Source organism: Naegleria gruberi, assembly GCF_000004985.1.
Source record: "Naegleria gruberi genomic scaffold NAEGRscaffold_36, whole genome shotgun sequence".
NCBI classification, from domain to species: Eukaryota; Heterolobosea; class Eutetramitea; order Acrasida; family Naegleriidae; genus Naegleria; species Naegleria gruberi.
In genome coordinates, this window is record NW_003163291.1 from 376318 (window position 1) to 400690 (window position 24373).

The window sequence follows — 24373 nt, forward strand, 5'->3', positions numbered from 1 at the left end:
TATTGTGATAATTATTAATACTTGAAGAATATTAATCTAATTGAGGTTTTAGAAAGAAATGAAGATACACTAAAAATTGTCTTGGTTTTGACCTTTAAAAAAGATCATCTTCTCTTGCTTGTTCAGCTACAAAAATCTTCATCTTCTCCATTACTCTCCTAGAAATATAGAACAAGTGTGTATCAGAAAGTCTTTCAAAGAGTGGGGAATTGTACAAGTGTTCCAATAACATGCAAGTTTCTGGGAGAATGCCTTCACCATGTAATTCTTCCAAGCAATATTCTGTTAATCTGAATATCGAAGTGGCCATGGCAATCTTCTCCTCATCCAAATCTTCATTACTATCAGAAATTACATGTTCAATGAAACTAGAACTGAAGGACATGTATTCAGGGGCAACAAGATCAATATCAATCAAACTAATATAAGCAATAGTAATGCAAACATTTGATAAATATCCAGTAATGTCATCAATAACCTCTTCAGTTGTGTAAAAGTCCTTATTGGCAAATAATTTCAAAACTCGAATCAATTTTGGAGCCATCTCCTTCATGAACTTGTAAAATCTTTCATCTTTAACACCCTTTCTACCAGCAGATAGAATAACTCTTCCCAAAGACCATACTGCATTGTGATAGACAATAATCTTCTTTTTCATGATGGAATCATCTTCAAGAGTAGTCTCCTCATAAAATCTGTCACCTACAACGGCTTCCTTTTTCAAAACCTGAAAGACAAAATCATATAAAAAGTCGTGGGTTGCATCTTGTGGAGTAACCTTGCCAGTTTCCTTATCAACATCGAATGGACACAAATGGAACAAGTCAGCATTACTCATATTACCAATGGTGTGAACAGCACAATCTCTGGCTCTGTAATTACAATGGTTATGGCAAACTCTGACGAATTGTGTGAGGAAGGTGAACATGTCGTGTTTCTGGAAGAGTTCTACAAGAACCTTGCCATCAATATTTCTCATAACAGCATTAATTGTTGTAGAAAAGGCAGAAATTAAATCTTCAGTCTTGTCAACTTCCTTCAATGTGAAAATATTTTGCATAATTTGCTTCTTTCCATAATCGAGGAATTTCTCAATAAGATTGGTATCTGAAAAGTGCCTTGTAAATTCCAACGAGTCGTAGAATGAGTCAAAGAGACAAACCACAACAAGGTGATGTTGTCTCTTCTTTTCTTCTTCAGTGAGATTTTCCAAATCTTCAGGATAAATCAACTCTCCACTTTCACATATCTTTTCAAACAAGTTGGAATATAACTTGTTAAAATGTGGTGTGAATCTAGTGTAGGTTCCCTTAGAGTATGATGTTTTGGTAGTGACTATTGGTTGATTGTCATCATCTACGAGAGTAATCTTTCCACTCTCGAGCTTGTCTGTAACAGCTGTAATAATGACACTGAATTTCACAAAGTTCTGTACAAAGGTCTCGCAAGTTTTCAGAATTTCTAAAATAAAACTCTCCTTCAAGACTTTCATTTCTGAAATGTAGCTGGCAAGTGAGACACAGGCAGCTTCTCTAATGCTATAGTGACTATCTACAAGCTTTTTAGGCAGCAATTCCATAATTTCCTTTCTGAAAACATGAATAAACTCAATAATCTCTTTGATTTCATCAGAGGTATCAGCTTGATTGCTAATATGTTCAATTAGACCCCAATTATTCGAGGCCTCTCCTTCTCTGTTGGTATACAGCTTACTGAAGGCAAATGTGACCAAAATGGCGGTTTGCTTTACTATAATGTCATGAATATCCACTGGTGCTTGTTTCATTTCTTCCAAAGCATAACGACAGAATGGATCCACAAAATTTTCAATAACAAATTCAACAATTTCATAACTTGGAACAACATTTCCAGTTACTCCACCTTTTTTCAAGACATCATTAATTATTCAAATTTGTAATTTAACAATATTAAATGAAATATTAAATATGAAATTAACATCAAATGATAAAATTTCTCACATACCTCCTAGAGTAATATTAGTTGTGAGCATTTCTCTCACTAGAATACCCACACAATTGTAGGCCTTTTGACGAACAGTCCAACTGACTTTTCCTCTATTTCTTCCCTCCGTCAGTCGTAAAAGAGGATTTGACACACCGGTTACTTTCAAGTCCTCTAAAAGCATTGGTAACAGAGCTATACAAAGTGGCTTACCAAAGCAATTGCACAAGGCTCCTACTACTGTTTGTGAGTGAGCTCGTATGCTGTCCATATTTCTAAGTAGACCCTCTCGAATGTGAGATTGAGTACTCTCATATTCACTAAACTCGTAAATTAAAGGAAGGAATGGTTCGAACATATAATCCTTGATGATGTGAGCAATGAATCTCTTCATGTCCTTGATTTGTGCAATTGTAAGATTGGTTTTGAGTGGATCCGAGAAGGTTGAATGTTGCATTGTTGATGATGGTGTTGTTGTTGTTCTTATTTCATCTAGCTCGTTTGCTCCAACAGTTCTGAAACCTCTTCCGTCAAATACATCCTCAAGTTCATCTTCTTCATCTTCGTCGTCTTCATCCTCTTCGTCTTCCTCATCGAGAGCCATTTGTTGATCTTCTCTGTGAGTTGAAGTAATTGAAGAGATGAATACTCCCCAATAAATTAAGCATTCCTTCAATAGTCTTTCTTCAATGATATTTCTATTCCATTGAGTAATTTCCGAAGAGGTGGCATTATCGAGAGTGTGTTTTACCTTTCTATCATAGAAATACTTGAGTAGAATGAATTGGAAGAAGGGTAAACTTTGGAAAGTCGATCCCTTCAATTCTGGTGCTTTCTTCTTCTTGATTGCATTCAAAATTCGCTGTCTATCTGTTAATTTTGGTTTTGGACCAAATTCATGTAAGTATTTAATTCCCCAAGGTAATAACTCTGTTAAAAAACTAGTAAGGAAATAATACATGAGCATTACCCAATTGGGTATTGAATCATTCTCATTAGTATAAATAACTGTAGCAGCATGTGTCCTCCACGGAAGAACCTTAAAAGTATTATCCTCTTCCTCTGCCCACTTTTCATAATCATACTCCTTGTAATTATCCATGAATATCTGATAGGATTTTTCATATAATTTATAAATCTTACTGTGCAATAGCAAGACATGATTAAATAATGGTTCAAAGAATTCAAAGTCAATATCTTGTCCAAGCTTTATATGATAAATAAGATACCTAAAAGATAAAATCATTGTTCTAATATTCAGTACTATTTCATCATCACTCGATTGAAAAAGATTGTCGGTTATTATCAACTCTCTATACTTTCCTTCCACCTCCAAAAACGACTCCAAAATATTCATTGTCCTTTTTTGTGTCTCATCGACAGACATTTCTTCATGCTTTGAATAGGTCTTATCCTTTTCAAAAGATACTAGATTTGTTACAAACATCCGATGCTTCTCACTCGGAATGTTGGCTTGCAAATGCTTCACCAGCTTATCAAAAAAGCTTTTAATATCAAACGTCGTTGATGATGGTGTTGAAGCTTCTTGTTGTTGAGGCATTTTTTTTGTGTTCATCTTCAAATTTTCATATTTTTGAAACGGAAATTTTTTTGTTGAACAAATATTGCAACAATTTTGAGCGGAATGATTAAATCTCAAAGAAAAAATCTCATCCTATTTACAAAGTTTATTGTATTTGATATTAAATTTTTCTTGGAATGTTTTAGAAGCCATTAAAGAAGATGTTGTTATTGGCGCACTTTTTTTGGTAACGCTTCCAAATAGCAGTTCGATGTCGCATTTTTCAATTTTTAAAAAAATTTATTAAAAAAAATTGATCGAACACATCATCAATAATTTCTCTTTGTTGTTGGAAAATCTTCTTTTTTGATTGTGGCCACAATACACCGACAAACAATAGCAACAGCAATAGTATATTTAGTAAATTGCAGAGGCTTATAGAAGAATACAACATTATAAGAACAACAACAACAATTTTGGATCTGAAAGAAACAATCTTTGGATACCAATTATACTAGTAGTAGAATAGATAGTAATTTATTTACATTTTAATCGGAAAGATGAATGATTACGTAGCCAACTATTTAATCAAGAATAATTTCATGCTCACTGCATTGGAATTCTATCAAGAACTTTTGGAAGAAGGACAAGAATTAAAACTTTTGAGAGATTACTTTGAAAACAAGGAATATAAGAATGAACAAGCATCATCATCCAACAGCAATGGTATGATGATTCAAGTCGATTCACAACATACAAAAGCTCTCGAAGAACAATTAAAAAAGAAGGATGAAACCATTTCAATGATGGAATACGAAATTAGACTTCTCCAATCAGATATTGCCAAATTAAAAGGTCAAGCAAAGGAAAGTTTTGTTATACCAACAGTAAACAAAACAGCTAAAGCAAATGAAAACACTGAAGGTAATGAAGATGAAAATGCCGAAGGAAATGATGAACCTACAACACCAAATGTAGATCACAAGATGGCCTCCGAACCATTAACAGTACACGAAAAGCAAGTTGTAAATTATCTTGTTAAAGATTACTTGGTTAAACAAGGATATAAAATCAGTGCTATTAGTTTCACTGATGAAGTACACGAAATGGACATGTTCAATTTAGATGAAGTTTTATCAAATAGTGATGAAAATGAATTGCCAATAGGTTTGTCATATCTGTATAGACACTATTATAGTGGAGGTGATAAGACCAAACAAAATATGAAGGACACAAAGGCACTCAGAGAAGCTCTTGCTCAATTGGAACAAAAGGATAAATTGATTCAATCTTTGGAAAAGTCAATTCAACGTCAAGATAAAGCAATAGAAAAGCTCAAGTCTCAACTTGAATCTAATGCAACATCAGCAACTACTTCAGATGAAACACCACTAAATTCAAGCACTGATGAATCTAACTCAGTTGTTTCACAAGATGTTATGGTACTTCAAGCCAAACTTAGAGAATTTGAAAATCAAGAATCGAGTATTATTCAAATTTTGGGTGAAAAACTCCCTGCTCTTTTGGAAACAGCCAAATCAAACAAGAGACAAGAATTCATGCCAATTCTTGTTGCAACCCTCCAATCACACCCAGATGCCGAAGTGAGAGAAACACTCTCCGAATCTCTATTCAATCTCATCAAGAAACCTGATGATCAACAACGTCAAATGATCATTAATGGATGTATTAGTTTAGCTAGACGTATTTCTCCAGATAGATTTGAAAAGGAACTTCTCCCTCAATGTTGGAAACAAATTACTCACAAGTATACTGAAAGAAAAATACTGGTTGCTGAGGCCTGTGGTGAATTATCTCACTACGTAAAGGCCTCTCTGAGACCAACAATGCTCTTGACAACTCTCTTCAAACTCATGGAAGATAAAACTGATGAAGTGAGAGCTTCAGTTGTTATCAACTTGGCCAAATTAGTCAAGACTTTCACAGAGGAAGAAGATGTTGAAAGTAAGAGTAAATATTTCCAAATCGAAGAAATGACACTCAAATTCCTGTACGATAAGTCAGAAGCTGTTGAAGATGCTGCAACAACACAACTTGTACCATCTCTCATAACATGGTGCTTTACCTTTGATTATTTATTTGAAAAGTTTGCTCCAACCCTGTTGAGTAACATTGAGAATTTGATTAAGAAGAGACTCAAGAGTGGATCAAATGCCAGTAGCTCCAAGATTGTTGTCCTTTTGAGATGTTTCAGTGGTGTCATACCATACATTCTCAAATTAATGACCAAGACAATGCCAGCAGAAATTCACAACTCTGAAAATACCAAGGATGAACAATCCATGAAAAAGATTATGGATAAGTATATTGGAGAAACTTCTCTTTCGGATTTGGAAAAGACCAAGTCTGCATCTTGGAAGGGTCTTTACTGGTTACTCAATGTTTGCACCAGAAGACTCTTATCTGTTGCTGCCTCTGTAAACATTGAACATACCAATGTAAGTATATGGATTTTAATTGTTAATATCAACAATATTTAAAGATTTCTAAAGAAATTTACACAATTTTCAATGGATTATGTGAAGCATTTGGAGAACCTGTTATTTCAAAGATTTTCGAACAAAAGATTGTTTCCCTCTTGGAAACAAGCTCAGACACCATCATTGACGGAACTATTGAAGTTGTAAAGAAGGAAAAGGACACTGAAAGAACCAGTGTAACTATTGTAAAGGAAAGACTCTTACCAGTGTATATTTGTGGTGTATTACCATTCAGTCCTAAGGAAAGAATTTCTGAAGTACTGAGAACACTCATTATCAATGTATCCATCTCAGAGAGAACATGGGAAAGCTCACATATGCCATTCTTGTACAATGCCCTTATTAGCGGTGTAACCATGAATGAAAAGCTGAGAAATGACATTCTTACTGTTGTATGCAAACTTGCTGTTAATCCTTCCAAGGTTGTTCGTTCATCAGTTGCTGATATTTTAACTGAATTAATTGAACCATTGGAATCTGAAATTTTGGCAGCTCAAATCTTGCCTGCACTCATTACAGTTGCCTCTGATATGGAATCTGACATTAAGATGAAGGCTGTTAGAGGTTTGGGAATTTTGGCATGTAGTTTGAGTGAAGTAGCAGATTTTAACAAGCTCTCCACTCAATTTGACATGCTTTTAGATTCTAGAGATAGAAGTATGTTCAAGGAAGTGTTGAACGTTTTTTCAGAAATTATTCCTCAAGTTGATCCATACTTCCGTGATAGTTTCATGATTAAGAAATTAGTCTGGCTAGGTAAACAAAATAACCAAAATAGTGATTTGAGAGATCGTAGAGATACTGCCAATTTATTATTGGACAATTATCGTGCTCTTAATGGATGTATTATGACCGATGAAATTATTTCTGACATTATTGAAGGATTGAAACTCTTGTCGAATGATTGTGAACTCATTACTGACTCTTCTGTAGCATCATTTGTTTCACAAATGAAAGAAGAATTGGAAGCCATTGTCCAACAACATGCCAAGGAACAAACAAAGGGCTCAACTCTTATTTCATTCTCTGCACTCATTGACAAGATGAAACCAAACATGGAAGGAGGAAGTGGAGCCATGAGTTCTCTTGCCTCTTCCACTGCCAGTATTTTAGGATCCAAGGAAAATAATTCTCCAAACAATGCCACATCAACAGCCTCTACAACAGCCAACAATAATCCTTCAAACAACTCGACCAATTGGCAAGGTATTGGAAGTGGTAATCCTGGTAAATCAAATGAAGAAGTTAAGGAAAATCTTAAAAAGATCTTTACTTTTGGTTTGGCAGGCAAGAAGCAATAAACTTTGTTTACTTTCTTCCCAAATCTTGCTTCAAAAAATGTATATTCGGTGCAGATCATTTATGAGAAAGTTTCAATAGTTGTTTTATTATGGCTTGTCAATTTTAATCTTGTACAATTCCTTGCCATTCTTATCCATTGCAATCATGTAAATGAATGATTTTTGAATTTCCACAGCAAAGAATCCAGAGTCATTGTAAACATTACTCGAATACTTGTTGTAAACTGTTGGTCTAGTATTCCCAGCTCCTCCTCCAGAGATGACATAGTTTGTAACTTCATTTGGATCCTTAAGCCAATTCAAAAAGTGGTCATGTCCTGAAAGATAGAGTGGAAGCTTGTACTTTTTAAAGAGAGGCAAATAATTCTCAATGAGAGTGGTAGTATCTCCGTGTATTCCGGCTGAATAAACAGGATGATGTCCTAAAACTATACTCCAAGTATTTGTCTTTCCATAATTTTCCTTCAACACGCTCTCAATCATATTCAATTGATCTTGCTTAAATGCTGATTGTTCCTTTACATATTGTTGATTCATGAGTGAATCTGGTTGAAATGTATTTGTATCAGTCACAACGAATGATACATTAAATCCTCCCAAAGTTGATGTCTTGTTAAATATGTAATAATATGCTGGCAAATCCCATAGTGAGCTCTTGTATTGAATTTGAGCATTTGGATTATTTCTATAATCATGATTTCCCAGCATTAATTTCCAAGGTAAATTCTTTGTTCCATTATATTGAGAATAGATATTTTCAAATTTAGTTGCAAACTGTTCATCAGTGGCACTTCCAACTCCATAATCATAAATATTATCCCCCACTCCAATAACAAATGAACACTTCTTCACTCGGTCACAGTAGTCTCCCATACTCTTTGCCACACTCACTTGGTCAGCATTGGCTCTTCCCTGATCCCCAACTACTAGAAAATGTAAATAATCATCCGAAGCTGTATACACTGGATCTGGATAGATATTGATATTTTGTCTGCCAAATATCACTGAAGGCACAATAATTATTACCAAACAAACAGCAAAGCATGCCAACAAGAATAACGCCAAGATGAAGAGTATAATACCCAACCTCAGCTTTCTATTCATTTTTTTGAATTTGAATCATCAGAATCATTGAAAGTTGAATGTCATCCAAGTTCATTAATGGAAACCAGCATCACAAATATTCGGAGAAAAGAATAAACATTTCACAAAAGTTCCAAATATTGTTATTATCCAATAGTTGAATAAATTTTTCATTCGTATCTACTTGAATATAGATTGTATTAAACTCACCCCGAATACTTTTCATTTACTTCCATTGGTGTGGTGGCGCCTTCATCACGTAGTTCCATTTTTTTTCTGTAATTTCTTAGTGAAATTTGCCGCCAAAATTATTTTGGAATACTTTGATGATTCTCGAACTCTTAAATATTGAAATAAGATGCTGATTAAGGAATATATTTATATTTTACAATTCATCTTTGAGAGATTTGAAAGCTTGATCACCACCAATGACTCTATCCAAAAGGAGAGAAGCTTCAGAGAGTTCAGTAATGGATTGTTTGAGGGCAAACTTCTTCTTGCTTGCTCTATAGACGACAATTTGCCATCCTTCTTGAGAATCAATTGAGAAGAGTCCTCTCAATGAAGTATCAACATCAGAACCAGAGTTGACTTGGAGAATGGTATTTTCTGGATACTTTTCAGCAAGTTGCTTGAGTTGTGATTCAGTTTGAGAATCAACAAAGCCAATAACACACATTCTTTCACACTTCTTATTCAAAGTTTCCTTATCTTCAACAATGGTGATTGGAGCTGCCTTCTTTTTTCTTGGAACAGGAACTGGAGCAGAACGGTCACCCTTTGGAATGTTTGCTTCAACAAATTGAACCATAGAACCCTTCTTCAATTGACCATCATATTTAACATAATCTTCCAATGATTGACCATTCTTAAAGACAAGCAATGCTGGTGTCTTTTCAATGCCAAACTTTTCAATTAATTTATCACCTCCAACAAAGGCAAAATCAACCTTTCTGCTTGTAAATTCAACAGCAATTGATTTGAATAAATTAGGATTTGCAGTCTTACTGCTGAACAAGACAACTTTAGCATTTTGAGATGAATTTTCATCGAGAATCCATGAATCCAAATCTTCATCAATCTTTTTAACTGGATCCTTAACTGCATTCAACAAGGAGAGAGCAGCACTGACAATACTTGATGATTCTCTAGCTCCTTGATAATCTTCTGGCTTGGCCTTGGATGATTTATAGGCAGGGAAGATTTTAATAGTTGGGAAGCCACGAATTCCGAATCTTTGGGCCAATCCCTTTTCATTATCACAATTAATACGTCCAATATTTACAACACCTCCAAGTGATTTAGCAGCCTTATCATATTCTGTTGTTTTAAACCATTGAATTTAACAAGGATGATAATTTCCACACACAATTTTAAAATTCCAAAGATTGTGTGCAAGATTGTGAAAGATTGTTGGATGATAATATAAGAGGAAGAAAAGAAAGGAATAACCTACCTGGATGAAGTCTTTGACAATGTCCACACCAAGGAGCAACAAAGGCAACAATCCAAGGAGCATCACTATTAGTGACCAATCTATCAAAATTCATATCAGTCAAATCAACAACCTCTGGTGAAGAGGATGATGATGCCATCACAGCAACAGCAGCAAAGGCCACCATCAAGGCAGCCACAACAAACAACTTCCTCGAGTACATCTCGTTATCGGAATAATTTTATAAAAATTTGATGAAAGTAATTTTTTTTCAACTTGACCATTCCAAAATTCCAAAACACGTGTTTTTTCAAAGCCCTTCGGAATTTGCCTTCTTTCTTCCTCATCATTAGATGATGAATTAATTACATAGAAATTGAAAAAGATGATGCTAAATAATCATTTTACCAAGAAAACATTTTTTTACTTGTTTTTTTCTTTGTTGTTGAAGCTCTTCTGGAACTTCCGAGCTTTCTCTTCTTTTCTTCGGTGAGGGTAACACCTTTGGATCTTTGATTTTGAGAGATTTTTGATGGAGAAGTTGGTGGAATGACATAGATTGGTAACTTTTTACCACCTACATTAGGTGCAGCTCCATTCAAATCGACAACAATCTTGGTTGATTCTGGAGAATCAAGTTTTGGTGTCGATTGGTGATACTTGATTTGTGTCAGGACCTTTTCATTTCCATGTGGAACATCTGATTTGAATTTGAAGAGATTGAATTGTTTCCCTCCACGAGGGCGTGGTTGTATTGACTTGTTGGCAGTTATCAAAACATCAATATCCTTATCTTGTTCTTCAGGGACAATGGCTGGTCTATTCTTCTTTTTAAGGATGAGATCACTTCGAGAACTGTTATTTATAGTTCTGAACACGTCGAGTGGAGAGATTGCTCTGCAGTTTCCATGGACTTCCTTGAGATCCTTATTTGTTTCCTTAATTGTCGTCGGGACAGCATTCATTGGACAGCTGTGAGATGTGGATTTTGGTATTGTAATTTTGGCCAATGGTTGTTTGTAATGTGGAACACTTATGGCAAAGTCAATTTCCTTTTCATTGCTGGCATTTGTTGGTGAGCTGTTAATATTTTCACTATTATTTGCAGTTGTTATTGTTACAGTTGTTGCATTACTAATTGTTGAAGAACCATTAGTATTGGTAAAACCAATCACTACAACACCGTCCTCTTCATTGATCATCTTCTTTGGGGAGTTTTTGAGTGGAGGAAGATTTGATTTTTCCTCGTCACTATCCGAATGAGAACCATTGGTTCTAACTCTATTCACCCTTGAAACATATTCCTTGCTATCAAGAGATTTACAAGTAGGATTTGCTCCTGTCATATTCTTGTTAGGTTGCGGTGATGATCTTGATCTACTTCTTGTGTCTTGTTTGAGTTTTTCCAAATCGGTGACACTTTCTTCACGACCTGGTGTTGAACCACGTCTTGTTCTATTCCTAGCCACACCCAACGTAGGATTTTGAGGTGGTGGATCTCTCTTACTTGGTGTTGTGAATAATCTTGAATTTCCAGTCACAGAAGTAGGTGATGAATTACAATCAGAGTTTAAGGCACTATTGAAAATCTTGACAGGATTGGGAATGGAAAATGTGAGCTTCTTAGGGGTTTTACTTGATTTTGGGGAACTAACTTCCTCGAAATGATGATGAGGCGGTGTTTGAATTGGTGGAGGAGATGATGAATTTATCTTTCTCTTGTGACATGTTTTACAAATAGAAATTTCAGGAGCGGTTATTGGAGTTGTAATGGTAGGATTGGTTGTAGATATGGTTCTTCTTCGTTGTGTAAGTTTATAACAATCAAATTGGTCTTGCTGAGTATTAGTCAGTGGATAAATAGTGTTATCACACTCATCAAATGAATTACTCTTTGGAATCAGGATTTTCATCTCTTCCGAGTCGAGTGAGTTGAATTCACAGAGAGGATTCTTTGCTTGACATTCACAATGGGATGATGAAGCAGAAATTCCCATCTTGTTGTTGTTAAATATATTATTTAAGGTTATTAGTTGTTGTTGGATTAATACAATGCTGTTTGGATATTGTTAATAAATAGAGAAATGATGAAGGTTATTAACAATTATATATTTAGGAAGGGTATTATATGAAGGGGTGGAATATATAATAATGGATGATGAGAATGATGGTAGAATATTAAGCGTTTGTACACCAATATTAAGCAATATCAAACTATTGAAAAGTGTATACAAAGAGGATTACCTTCTTCTGTATATTTAGAGTCGAGTTTGGTAAGGATTCACCTTTGAAGAGATGAGGTGTAATGGTGGTGGTTGTTGTTGCTCTATTTTATTTTGTTGTTGCTTGATTGCAAGTGAACCTGGGAGCCAATGCCTTAATAAAGAGCGAAGAATACATCCCTGGCAAATTCAAGGTTTGTCTCTCCCATCAAGAGACCATTTGGAAACATGTTCTTCTTAATGTTCAATAAAAACTCAGTAAAAACAATTTGTTTATATTATTAAGCTTCCTTAATAGATTCCGACAATGACCTAAAATTGTCAGTTGGTTCTGAAATAGTACTTTGATTTATCAATTCCAAATTATATATTGGAATGGAGTACTTAGGCTGTATACTTATTTAGAAAAGAATTCCATCGAAACAGTTGTGGAAGATCCTCCATTTGTTAAGCTGAGAGTGTACAATGTTTCATCCTTGGACCCTTTCTTCCAAACAGCAACTGATATATCTTCCCGCTTAATTGATTCTTGATCAATGGCAGTTATTAAAGTCAGGTGCTAATCTCTTATAAAAATCCAGTACTATTGTGTGTACTGTGGGAATGTTCAGCAACCATTCATTTCCATTCCTGTTGAAAATTTAGATTTCAATGGTTAATATTGCCATTTATAGATATGTTTCTCCATAGTTTTTGTTAGTTGCCCATCAATATCTTTTGTGCAAAATCTAAGAAATTGGTGGCAAACAAATAAATTTACCTTAATAAAAAATCAATCAGAAATGACAATATTCAGTGATCATACTTGTTTAAAACCTAATTGGATGAATACTACTTAATTTTAGTTTTTAAATACTAATATTTTTTTGTAAATATTCAATAAAATTGAACCTTGAAATTGTTGGATAAAAATAACCTCCTTTCTCTTGTCGGCTGCAGTCCTAAAACAGCCAACAATAATTTCGCCGCCATCAAGATTCGCCTTTGTCTATTAATTTCTCGATGATCATCATTAAAACCAATAAATTTCACCCGAGCCAGGATTTGAGCTGTTTTCCAATATTAAAACAAATACCTCAACAACTCTAGTAAATATTTAAACATAAAGTCAAAAAGATGATGAAACAAATTAGCTCTTCCTCAAACAAGAAATTGCTCACCTCCCTCACTTGTTCAACTTTGAGAAACTTTTCGACCCGATCATTGTGTGCCTTTAAGGAAGTTGAATTTTTGGATATTCGTGAATCATTGGAAGGTGCCTCTGCCAAGCATGTTCAAGTTGTCGATGTCAGAACTCAACAAGAATTTGAAACAGCTGAACACAAATTCAATATTGGTTTCAATTTACCAGTCCAAACTCTTTCTTCCAATATTTCCCTTCTAGATACTTCCAAGCCAGTTTATGTCGTTTGTCAATCTGGTTTGAGAGCTAAACGTGCTGCTGAAATGTTGGATAACAGTGGATTCAAAGATGTCTATTGCATTAAGGGAGGTTTCAATGATATCAAAAATAAGGCCACCTCCAATGATCCAATTGTTGCCAAGAGAGACACCAATGCTTCTCAAGTCTGGTCATTGGAAAGACAAGTCAGATTCACAGCTGGTATGTTCGTTGCAGCTGGTGTTGCTGGTTTCCTCGCTAGTGGAAATCCATACTTTTTGGCAGTGCCTGGATTTGTTGGTTGTGGTCTAATGTTTGCCTCCATTACCAATACGTGTGCTATGGGTGCAGTCTTACTCAAAATGCCATGGAACAAGGTTAACCCAAATGTATGTCCTGTAATAAAGAAATAATACTTTATCTTGTTCCTATTTTATAATGACTCGTGATATTAAGTGAATAAGGACAAGGTTACTCAACTTTCAAGGTATTCTTCTTTAACATGGTATTGAATACAACACAATTATTTTACAAAACCAATTTCAGTTCCTTAATGTCTCTTCCCCATGATTTTGTATGTTGACCAAACAAGGTCAAGTTGAACTCTAAAATTAAAATAATTCGGTCAAACTTTCCATATTTTAAAAAAATAACGAAAAATACTCTTGTGGCGTTGTGGCTCATTTTGGAAGAAAAGCCACCATCGCAACAACAGAGAGATTTTGTACAAAATCCTCACATTCAATCTAAAACAAATAACCACTACATCATACAATTATTTATTTATTAATATTCGGCATCATCAGGAAGCACTTTAATAACTACGCACCGAGGCCGAAAGATAGTCAGAGGCATCAATCAATTAACCTCCCAAAAATCCCTTGTTGTGCTGCTTTGAGTTTGTGAGGATCTCTCTCATTGTACACAATTAACAATTGCTAATTCAACTCTAATTTATATTATCAAATTCTCAGAGAAAAAGACATTAAAACCTCTGTTTGTCCTCTCTCTGACAACAAACCAACCACCATACCAATTTACAAACATACTAATCGATCCTCCTCTCATTCTCTTGGTGTGATCCTACAACAACAATAATAATACTCAACCAGTACAAGAGAAGATTTTCAATATGGGAAATACAAAGTCCAACAATAAGATACCTGCCATTCTTTGTGAACCTACCTATCACATCTATTCTGATACTGGTGCTTGGGATGTGGCCACATTGAAAAAGTTGGTCATTGATGGTCGACTTGCTCCATTCTATCCACCTGTTTCTGAAGTACCACCAATTCCTACAACTAATACCAACAACAATACAATAATTACTACTACTGCCAATCATTCTCATCATCATACTAACAATAACTCAACTACCACCACAACTTCACAAGAACAAAACCGTGGGAGAAAACGATCAACAAATTCATCAACTCCTGATCGTAAATCATCCATTCTCTCCCGATTCCATACCATTCTTCATGTAAATAATAATAACAATGAAAATAACAATCATTCAACAGCTGTTGAACAAACTTCCTCTGCTGAACCACAAGCACCAAGACCTCTCGATGAATTTTACGATGAGTGTCCTATCTGTATGATGTACTATCAGGGAGGAATGAACGTTGCCAAATGTTGTTCCCAACGAATTTGTTCAGAGTGTGTTATTCAAATATGTAAACAAGGACCAAAGCATGCAGAGACTAGCTCAGTTTGTCCCTTCTGTAAATCTTGTCCTTTCAAGATTGACTACAAGGGACCAAAGCCATGGTCTCAACGTTGTAGAGAATTAGAAGAAGAACAAGCTGTCATTCAATTGAAAATTAAACATCAACAAGAGGAAGACAAGCAACAGGAAGAGGAAAGAAAGAAACGTTTAGAATCTTCCAACTCTCTCAATAACTCTCAACAAGATGCTTCCATACTGAGTAATTTAACAAGAAACAACAATACTAATACCAGTTTCACAAGTACTACAACCACCACTACCACTAACACCTTGTCTAATAATAATAGCTTTTCTTCACCAACCATTTCTACTCCTTCCACCAATTTGGTCAATCCTGCTTCTGGTATTTCATTCCTGGAGACATACTTTGCCAATAGACGTATGAATGAACATCAACATCAACAACAACAACAACAAACTGAAGAAAGTTTAACCACCACTACTAACAATTCTACCACACCTACCTCCTCTACCTATTCCACACAAAATCAAGACAATGATGATTCTTACTTTAGATATATTTTCGGAACAGACAGAGCTCCTTCATCACCAACAAGAACATTGCAACATGCTCTCATCTCTCGTCTTCAGAATCGATTCTTCATAGAGGATGATACTGCTGATGAGGATGAAGAAGAGGATGAACACGACTATTTGGGTTACTATTTGGCAGGTAATCGTTCGCCAATCAGAAGACCTGCTGGTCCAATTTATAATAACACTAACAACAATACTAGAGTTGGTACACCAAATAGAGCTACTAATAACAATGCTGCAATGAGTTCTTCTACTGTCACTCCAACAACAAACAATATCTCTTCAACACCAGCCAATGACCACATTGAAGGATTGCCAACCTTTTCTGATTTCATTCCAAATTCCATTGATGTCACTAACGTGTCGGCTGATGACGAAATGTTGAATGAGGCCATTCGTCTCTCACTGTTGGAACAAGGAACCACTCACCATGAGTCTGTGATTTTGGATTTTAATATTCCTATTAATCATACAAATACTAGTAATAATATCAGTAATAATATCAGTGTAGGAATTAACACCACAACAACTCAACAATCAATTTCCATCTCACCAATCATTTCATCACCACTCTCAACTCTTCCAAATCATTCGGCAAATACAAATCAGACAATCAGTAATAGTTCTGTCACTTTTGAAGAAAATGATGAGGAACTTCAAATGGTTCTCAGATTGAGTTTGTTGGATAAGTAATGTACAAAAAAAACAAAACACATTAAAGAATTCTATTTTATCTTCTTGTTTTTTTCAATCATTTCTCTGGAGAGGTACAGATTTCCTTCTCCCTTAATTGAATTATTTCAATAAGCTTCGAACTGGTTGATTCAAATTACTTCTTTTGAATCAACCCGTGGTTGGATGTTAGTACCGAGAGTGCCTTGACAATCACCTCATTGATATTGCTAAGTTCCAGATCAAGCTGGGATCATCCGTGGTGATGGCATCAGGAAGTTTCTCCTTGGTCAAATTTGATCATTTATTAGATGGATCTCCTTCAGCCAATATATTTGGGTTGGCGTTATTTCAAATGGTGAATTAGCTCTACTAGGATGCTACAATTTATCCTAATTTTAAAATTGTTCATGGAGTGAAGGATTTAAAATTTGGTTTGGCTACTATTGAATATAATGATGAACAGTTACATGCACAAGGATTTGATTTTAGAGACAATCTACAAGTTTGGTGGAAGATTTTGCTATTGCTCAGGGGCTGTGGATATTTGGAAAGCTATTTGACAATGCATTTGAAATTAGATAGACAGAATTACACACATGATGCTAATGTTTGATAGATTGATTAGATGGAAAAATGATTGGTGCTGAGGTGAAAAAAGTAATGTCATGGTTTCTCTAAACTACAGTATTGCATCATGTCATTTAATACTATGAAAAAACAATAATTTGTAATGATGGTTGCTATTTCTAGCTATTTCACTGCTTTTAACCCTCTTAGTGATGCACCCATCAAAAACATTAAGCACTACTTCAATTTTAGACATCTTTAAACGCTATTTATCCAAGGTATTTTTTTCGAAATGGGTTTTGATGTTGAAATCTATTGAGAGCAAATTGTAGTTGAAGGAAAAATCAATGAATAGTAGCTGGTGATGTTTCTACAAGAAAAAAATGACAAAAGTCACTCCTGTTACTACTACAACAACTGATAAGAGACAAAACTATGGAGCCAATGATTCAGTTTCAGATATTTTCCAAGAAGAAGAAGAAGAAGAAAATGCTCAATTGATTCAATCAAAAACTCAACCAAAACGAACCATTAATTGTCCCCTCCGTTTATTTCTCATGACAACATTGAGTATACTTATCATTGTCTGTGCCATAACTGTTTATTTAGCAGTATTTGTTGGCATGTATTCATCAGTGGACGAATTGACCAACAAGATGATCCAAACAGTTCAAGGACAAGTCACCAATTACATTGACAGATTTCTAGGAGAGTTGAAAATGTCAAGCAAACTAGCTGCTGGCCACTATAACAATGGACTCGTTGCCAAGAAAGATTACAGACAATATCTCTATCAAGGATTCAATAATTCAGGAGTTTTTGTTGGCTACTTTTTACAGGTGAATAATCATTCTGAGAGATTTTCCTATGTGATTATAAATGGAAATTTCTTGTATACCTATCAGGATAATGGATTTCCAGGACTGATTAGAGATCGAGTTAATATCTCAACTGCACAAGTAATCAAGTATAATTTTACAGTTTCGTCTGCTCCTCAAAATTTGGAAACGACAGAGTTTTATACTTCAGCCATTTCAGAATCGAATAGTTTGGGAGTTGAGGGCGTTTTTGGAAAACCGTTTTATGTGGTTGGAGGAGCCATTAGTTTGCCATATGCTACCAAACTTTATTCCACAATGTATCCAGTTAAAAGCTTGATTGGAATTTGTAGAGCTACCATTCCATTGTACTTGTTGTCAGAATATTTGAGTGGTGTCAAAGTTTTTCAAAAAGGATATGTCATTTTGACAGAATTGAATAGCACAATTGCAGTTGCTGGAAGTATCAAGACCACCACCGATGATGGGAGTAACAATTTGAGTATTTTCAATTTGACACAAAATAATGCTGGTCAACTCATGAATGACATTTCAATCAATTTTAGAGGATTAGATAATATTCCTTCTAAATTTTCAATTTACAGTATTGATACCAAGTATATTGTATCAGTTTCTAATTACAAGTTTGATAATGTGTGGAGAATGTTTATTATTGCATACGATGAAGATGTGAGCTTGACAACTAATTTGAGTATTGGAATTTCAATTGGTGTCTCGATTCTTATAATAATTATTGGAATGGTATATAGTTTGATATTGAGCAAAATGATTACTCGAACTGTTAACTATTTAGAGGAGCAATTAATGTTTGTGAAGGTGTTTGATTTGGAGAAGGTTACACTTTCGTCCAGTATCTTCAAAGAAATGAATCAGATTATAGATAATTTACACACGACAGTATTGTGGTTGAAACAGGTAAAGCCATTTATTCCAGCCACTGTGTTTTATCACATTCAGAGCCAAAATGATGAAAACCTTGCTGAAGATAATGAAAAAGCTCAAGATTCGAATAAGCAAACAATTCATGATAAGAATGGTGATTCAAAGAATATAGATGTGCGTGGCTCCTCTTCACTAGATTCCAAAACGAAAAGCTCTTCACTTTCACTCAATAAGGATGCCAATTCATTATTTAAAATGGGATTGTCAAGGAAAACCTGTGCCATTCTTCATATCACATTCAATAAGTTTGAATTACAAACAACACATTCGGATATTTCAGTCACTCTGTCTAAGGTTTCGACCATGATTAGAAACATTGCCAATATTCATCAAGCTCACTTTCAAATCAACTCTTCTGAAGATATCATTATTGTAATCGATCAGAAATCAAATAAGAAACATCCATCAGAAATTGCACTTGAATGTGCTCTCAAAATTACTAATATCATTCATTCCACTAACAATTTACTGAAAGAAAATGATTTAAATGGTTTGGATTTCTTTATTGGAATTTCAACAAGTGATAATTCACATGTTGGAAATATTGGATCTAATTCGTTCAGATTCTTCTCTTTCATATCAAATTCTAGAAAGATTGCAATGAATTTGGCTATTTTGGCAAGCTCACTTGGAGTTAGAATTCTCCTCGATGAAGAGACATTCAACAATACCAAGCAGAAGTTTATTACAAAACCAGTAGATAGAATATTATTGGAAGGTTCCATTCATTCTTCACAGACAAGTAACATTGCAAATGTTTATGAATTGGTCAAGGAAAAAGCTGTTGCCCAAGATGAATGGCTTTATGAGCTCGATAATTTGAATTCGAATAAGGAACTTGAAAGTTTGAATGGTGTATTCTCGATATTTAAGGAGATTCCACAAGAGAAAATAATTCCAGAATTGGATAGTAATTTGGCATTGATTAATTCGTACCTTGAAAAATCTCCCAATGATGTTGCTGTCAGTAATTTATTGAACATTTTGGAGTATTATAAGCATGTGTGTGGAGGTGATGGTTTTGGAGAAGTGCTGACTCGTATTAGAAACTATTGCAAAAAAGTGAATTATCAGATAACAACCATGCAATAAATATTTACTTATTACTCCCTGGATTGATGATGAAATAAAAACAGGCACATGCCACTACAATACAAGATTGGAAAAGATGGTCAAACAAAAGAATAATGCTGTTGAAAATCATTTAATTTACAGTTTGATATAATGGTTCTGATTCCTTTGTCTCAGTAGTGGCAACACCTCTAATCAATCTGGATAATCTTGATCTGCTTACTGCCATCACGCAGAAGAGAGAACATGTTAATAACAAGACACCCAAAAGAATTGCCAACAAGATCCAAAAGATTGTTGTCAAACTTCTTTGCTCATTGTAATTGTCCCTAATGCAAATATCAGCTTCATAATTCTTGCATTCCCTGCACCAATTTACAGGAATGGCATCTCTTTCACAAATCGATTTAAAGCTAGTGAATGTGCAATTAAAGTCGGTGTCCTTTCCTGGTTGACATCCCTTTCCACCCAAAGATTTCAAAGTATATTCAGCGAATCTGTTATCACTATATCCTCTATTGTAAACAATCTTGATGTAAAAATCGTTAATGGTTGGTTTTTGTCCTTGGGGAACTGAATCACTTAGGTGCAATTCAACTAAAATTTGAGATCCATATGGAGGATTTTTTTGAAGCTCAACATAATCATCTGACAACTTTAAGGCAGCCATGAGTGAGAGAATACTCACATCGTGAGCACTGTAATGAATATACTTGTATGGTATTGTCTTACTGGCTCCCAGATCAGCTCCATAATTATTTGGTGGCTTTGGGGTTGATAATCCAGTCAATTTATCAATCATCTTGTTCATTTCGACAATCATGTTTTGAACAAGTGGTCCACCTCCAAGTTTACCTTGAACTTTTCTATTGAATACCATAAATGTTGCGACGTCTCCCAATTCTTGGATCATATCCCAAATCTTGACAAGTTCTTGCAATTTCAATTGCTTGTGGGAGTATTGAACATTTAAAAGATCATAGACCATATAAAAGTTGGCAAAATCAATAGTCTTCCAAGCAGGATACTTGAATCCAGCTTCACTCCTCAATGCTCTAAAGTATTCATCAGCAAATTTTCTATCGGAAAGTAATTTGTAGAAAGGAATTTGCTTTTGATTTTCATATGGACTGATGAATGAATTGATCATGTTCATAACATGATTGCCTGATCCTTCCTTGAGACTATTATCAAACGGAATTTCAGTAACATTGGAAATGAAAGCCAAGGTTGGCTTGTACTTGTCAAGAATCTTGAAAAATTCTGAACTTTGTTGATAATTTTCATTATTCAAATCAATAGTTGGACACTTTCCATAAGCACTCATCCAAATTTCATTGACATTTTCCTTAGTATTAATTGGAATTGGTTGCATTTGATTTGGAAGAGCTCTCGCTTGTCCAGTAATTGAAATATCAGCAACTGGTCCATTTCCAGCAGGGAACATTGCTTGTGAAATACTAAAAACTGAAAAGAGAGTTCTATCATAATCGGTAGCATAAAATCTAAAATCTCTTGGATTCCAATGAGCTGTCGTTTTCACATCACTATTTTCTGGATAAATTAAATCGGCAATGACATTTGGATTTGGTGCTATTTTTCAATATCAATATGTAATGATAATTGATGATTAATAATAATCATGCAAACAAACCTCCAGTCTCATTAATAACTCTCGATAAATATCTTGCATTAAAATGTTGTCCAACAATATTACATTGTTGAAGACCCAATCCAGTGAGTTGTCCCTCACCAAATTCAATAGGACCCGATGCATCAAATCCTGCTGTATACGAATACTTGGCCAAATCTGTTTGCCAGTCCCACGGATCTGTCGGAACTTGATAAATAGTCACTGGAGATCGATCACAATGTCTCGACAAGACTTGTACCTGAACAATTTTACCCTCAGCGACCATCATCGTCATACTAAGGGTAGATGCCAGCAAGAGCAGCACAATAAAGGAAAATAAATTTCCCCTCATTTTGAGTTGTTGCATTTTTTCAAAAAGGTCTAATAGCTTACTCAATGAAATTATAGTACTACCTTAATAGTGGAATTCAGTAAGGAACCAATTTAAGAACAGATTTGTTCTCAATTAATAATGATTCTATAAAATGAATTTATTCTTATGTTTAAGGAAATAAGGTCAATCGTTAGATTTTAGGTGAAAGAAATGAAATCTAAAGAAAAAACAAGATTTTTAAGGTTTTAAAATCATTGGAGAAAGATGTCTAGCCAGCAGGAATTTCCAGACTTCTTTTTCAAGGTAGTTCAACTCCAGCTATTTTGATATGAGCTGATGAAATATCTTCTATCTCAATTAATTTAACAGATATTGAAATAATAAATTGTGTAGAGAGAGAATATATCACTGGGAATCTATCTTCTTCTAAAGAATGTTTCTCATCCCTTATTCATTGAATATAATAGTAAAGTATCACAAATATTAAATGCAAAATGTCCAATTGTGAAAATTACAGGAAAAGATAATTCTCTGGTAGAGAATGGATGAATGACATGCTGTTCGTGATGTTTTAGTGAGAAGTCAATATCCACATCATGTGAAAAACAATAAAAACATGAAAATATAAGATATCCACGATTTTCACAAATTATGCTACAAGACTCGAAATTATACATTCAACAACATAATAAACATTATGAATTGTTGTTTTATTGTTGTTTGATTTGTAATTGGGCTATGAATCAACTCTGTAGCATGAAATATCGGAACTTGGTAAATTGACAACATGATGAAAATCTGATAATAAATACCTCTCCTACCTACTATTGACCATTCCGAACAATAATACATTGACACTTTTCCAACTTGTCCAGTAGATCCAGCAGTGATGATGAATTTAGTGAAAATTTTGACATTTCACCAAAATTACATTGCTAAAAATTAATTTCCACAAATACTATTATTATATTGATGGAAAACAATAATGATGATGGTTGGTGAATGATCCGATGATGGAACACCAACTTGGGATTTTCCAGCATGAAAAATAAATTCCAATTTCATGATGATAATGAACCAATAAAAATTACTATTATTATTACTATATAGATCATGTTGAGATGATGATGTGAAAGTTTGGTGGTTTCATGATGTAAAACCACTCCGAAAATCATGATGTCCTCCTTGAGTAGAAGAATGTTGAATATTTTTTTATGAAGTTTTTGTGAGAATGGCGTAGCAGTTGTATTATTGGTGAAGTTATGGTCTATGTCTTTCAAAATTAAGTCCATCATGATGATAATCCACTAATAAAATTACTACTATTCAGATCATGTTGAGGGGTTCGATTTATCTCTTGTTTTACTGTAACAAGTATTGCGCCCAAAATTGTTAAGGTACTTCCCGTGTGCTAAACTCAAGCTCCAAAAAAATGTTTGAAAATAAGCCACTAACAAACATGCAAGATATTAACTCTGGAAAAGATTATTTAGCGAGTAAAAGAAGGAAGGAATGATGTTATCGGAGAAGGAATTTATCAGTGATGATATTGAAATTAATGATAACACAAAAGCTACATCTTCAAAAACACTTTTCAATATTTCATCACCTTCGTTTAGGAAGAGATTGGAACTGGGAGAGGATGTGCCATTCTCCAATAATTTTAATAATAATGTAAATAATTCAAACAATATTGAAAAACAACAAACGGAAACAAGTTCATCATCAACTACAACAACACCGAGACCATCATTCATCAAAGCACCTTCATTACCTTCATTATCTTTTCCTATTAAGAAAAGTTCATCAGTTTCTGATGATGTTAAAGAGATTGAATCTAAATTGAATGCTAATTGCAAGAATGGTGTGGAAAGGGCAATGTTATACATGTTGGCAAACCGATTGAATGTCAAGTTGTTGATTGGAGTTCTATTTGTGTTATCTTTTTTAAATAGCCTTAAAACATTAAGTTTTAATCAGAATATTTTGAGTATTGTCCTATTTCTTGTTCAATTATATACTAACTATCATAGGAAGAATATTGATATGGCCATGTCCTATGAGGAGACTTTTAAAAGATTGGATGGGCAGGAAATGCAGAGAATGGTTGTTTCCTTGGTTCTCTACACAACCAGAATACTATTCCTTCCCGAACATAACATGATGTTTATTCCAGTTCTTTTCCTTTGGTTTGCTGGAGCTAACAAGTTGTACATTTACTCAACTTTTCATGGGCTATTCCCAACATTTTACACAAGCTTTCTCTACATTATGTGTGCTTGCTACCATTCGTACCATGAGTATATTTTGAATGGATACTCTGCTCGATTCATTGGAATCATTGAGCAATATACAGTTATGACTGGCTGTGTTTGGATGTTCTCCTATTATTTTATTAATGTGACTGGTTATTTGAAACACAAGGTAGATAAATTGCAAGACACTAGAAAAAGGTTGGAATCAGCATTAGACGCTCGTAGTCGTTTCATGGCCCATATTTCACACGAGTTTAGATGTCCAATAATGTCAAGTATAGGGTGCTTGGAGTTGTTAAAAGAAACTCCATTGAATGAAAAACAAAATGATTTGGTTGACACAATTGTTTCTTCAAATAGTGTTCTTTTGCTTTGATG

At 34.5% G+C, this 24373-nt stretch overlaps 10 protein-coding genes across 10 annotated transcripts; 5 read left to right on the plus strand and 5 right to left on the minus strand.

The window, feature by feature from the left end:
- Positions 1–94: 94 nt before the first annotated feature.
- On the minus strand, positions 95–3538 carry NAEGRDRAFT_50576 (uncharacterized protein; the record flags this gene model as incomplete). The annotated part of the gene is made up of 2 exons (XM_002675114.1): positions 95–1881; positions 1984–3538. 2 exons carry the CDS (start codon positions 3536–3538, stop codon positions 95–97), a joined length of 3342 nt encoding a protein of 1113 aa, XP_002675160.1.
- A 506-nt stretch (positions 3539–4044) lies between these two features.
- On the plus strand, positions 4045–7286 carry NAEGRDRAFT_69833 (uncharacterized protein; the record flags this gene model as incomplete). The annotated part of the gene is made up of 2 exons (XM_002675030.1): positions 4045–5943; positions 5988–7286. The coding sequence occupies 2 exons, from the start codon at positions 4045–4047 to the stop codon at positions 7284–7286; spliced, it is 3198 nt and encodes a 1065-aa protein (XP_002675076.1).
- An 87-nt stretch (positions 7287–7373) lies between these two features.
- NAEGRDRAFT_69834 (uncharacterized protein) lies at positions 7374–8390 on the minus strand (the record flags this gene model as incomplete). The annotated part of the gene is made up of 1 exon (XM_002675115.1): positions 7374–8390. The coding sequence occupies one exon, from the start codon at positions 8388–8390 to the stop codon at positions 7374–7376; it is 1017 nt and encodes a 338-aa protein (XP_002675161.1).
- Positions 8391–8736: 346 nt separating this feature from the next.
- On the minus strand, positions 8737–10056 carry NAEGRDRAFT_80462 (disulfide isomerase). The gene is made up of 2 exons (XM_002675116.1): positions 9826–10056; positions 8737–9689 (listed from the first exon to the last, which is right to left on the minus strand). Exons 1-2 carry the CDS (start codon positions 10025–10027, stop codon positions 8755–8757), a joined length of 1137 nt encoding a protein of 378 aa, XP_002675162.1. The 5' UTR covers positions 10028–10056; the 3' UTR covers positions 8737–8754.
- A 152-nt stretch (positions 10057–10208) lies between these two features.
- Positions 10209–11801, minus strand: NAEGRDRAFT_69836 (uncharacterized protein; the record flags this gene model as incomplete). The annotated part of the gene is made up of 1 exon (XM_002675117.1): positions 10209–11801. One exon carries the CDS (start codon positions 11799–11801, stop codon positions 10209–10211), a length of 1593 nt encoding a protein of 530 aa, XP_002675163.1.
- A 1302-nt stretch (positions 11802–13103) lies between these two features.
- Positions 13104–13834, plus strand: NAEGRDRAFT_56245 (uncharacterized protein). The gene has a single exon (XM_002675031.1). The coding sequence runs from the start codon at positions 13143–13145 to the stop codon at positions 13818–13820; it is 678 nt and encodes a 225-aa protein (XP_002675077.1). The 5' UTR covers positions 13104–13142; the 3' UTR covers positions 13821–13834.
- Positions 13835–14332: 498 nt separating this feature from the next.
- NAEGRDRAFT_80464 (uncharacterized protein) lies at positions 14333–16421 on the plus strand. The gene has a single exon (XM_002675032.1). It carries the CDS (start codon positions 14540–14542, stop codon positions 16370–16372), a length of 1833 nt encoding a protein of 610 aa, XP_002675078.1. The 5' UTR covers positions 14333–14539; the 3' UTR covers positions 16373–16421.
- An 883-nt stretch (positions 16422–17304) lies between these two features.
- NAEGRDRAFT_50581 (uncharacterized protein) lies at positions 17305–19794 on the plus strand (the record flags this gene model as incomplete). Its single annotated transcript, XM_002675033.1, has 1 exon — positions 17305–19794. The coding sequence occupies one exon, from the start codon at positions 17305–17307 to the stop codon at positions 19792–19794; it is 2490 nt and encodes an 829-aa protein (XP_002675079.1).
- Positions 19795–19906: 112 nt separating this feature from the next.
- NAEGRDRAFT_69840 (uncharacterized protein) lies at positions 19907–21773 on the minus strand (the record flags this gene model as incomplete). The annotated part of the gene is made up of 2 exons (XM_002675118.1): positions 19907–21366; positions 21428–21773. 2 exons carry the CDS (start codon positions 21771–21773, stop codon positions 19907–19909), a joined length of 1806 nt encoding a protein of 601 aa, XP_002675164.1.
- A 1479-nt stretch (positions 21774–23252) lies between these two features.
- On the plus strand, positions 23253–24371 carry NAEGRDRAFT_69841 (uncharacterized protein; the record flags this gene model as incomplete). Its single annotated transcript, XM_002675034.1, has 1 exon — positions 23253–24371. One exon carries the CDS (start codon positions 23253–23255, stop codon positions 24369–24371), a length of 1119 nt encoding a protein of 372 aa, XP_002675080.1.
- Between the last annotated feature and the right edge of the window lie 2 nt (positions 24372–24373).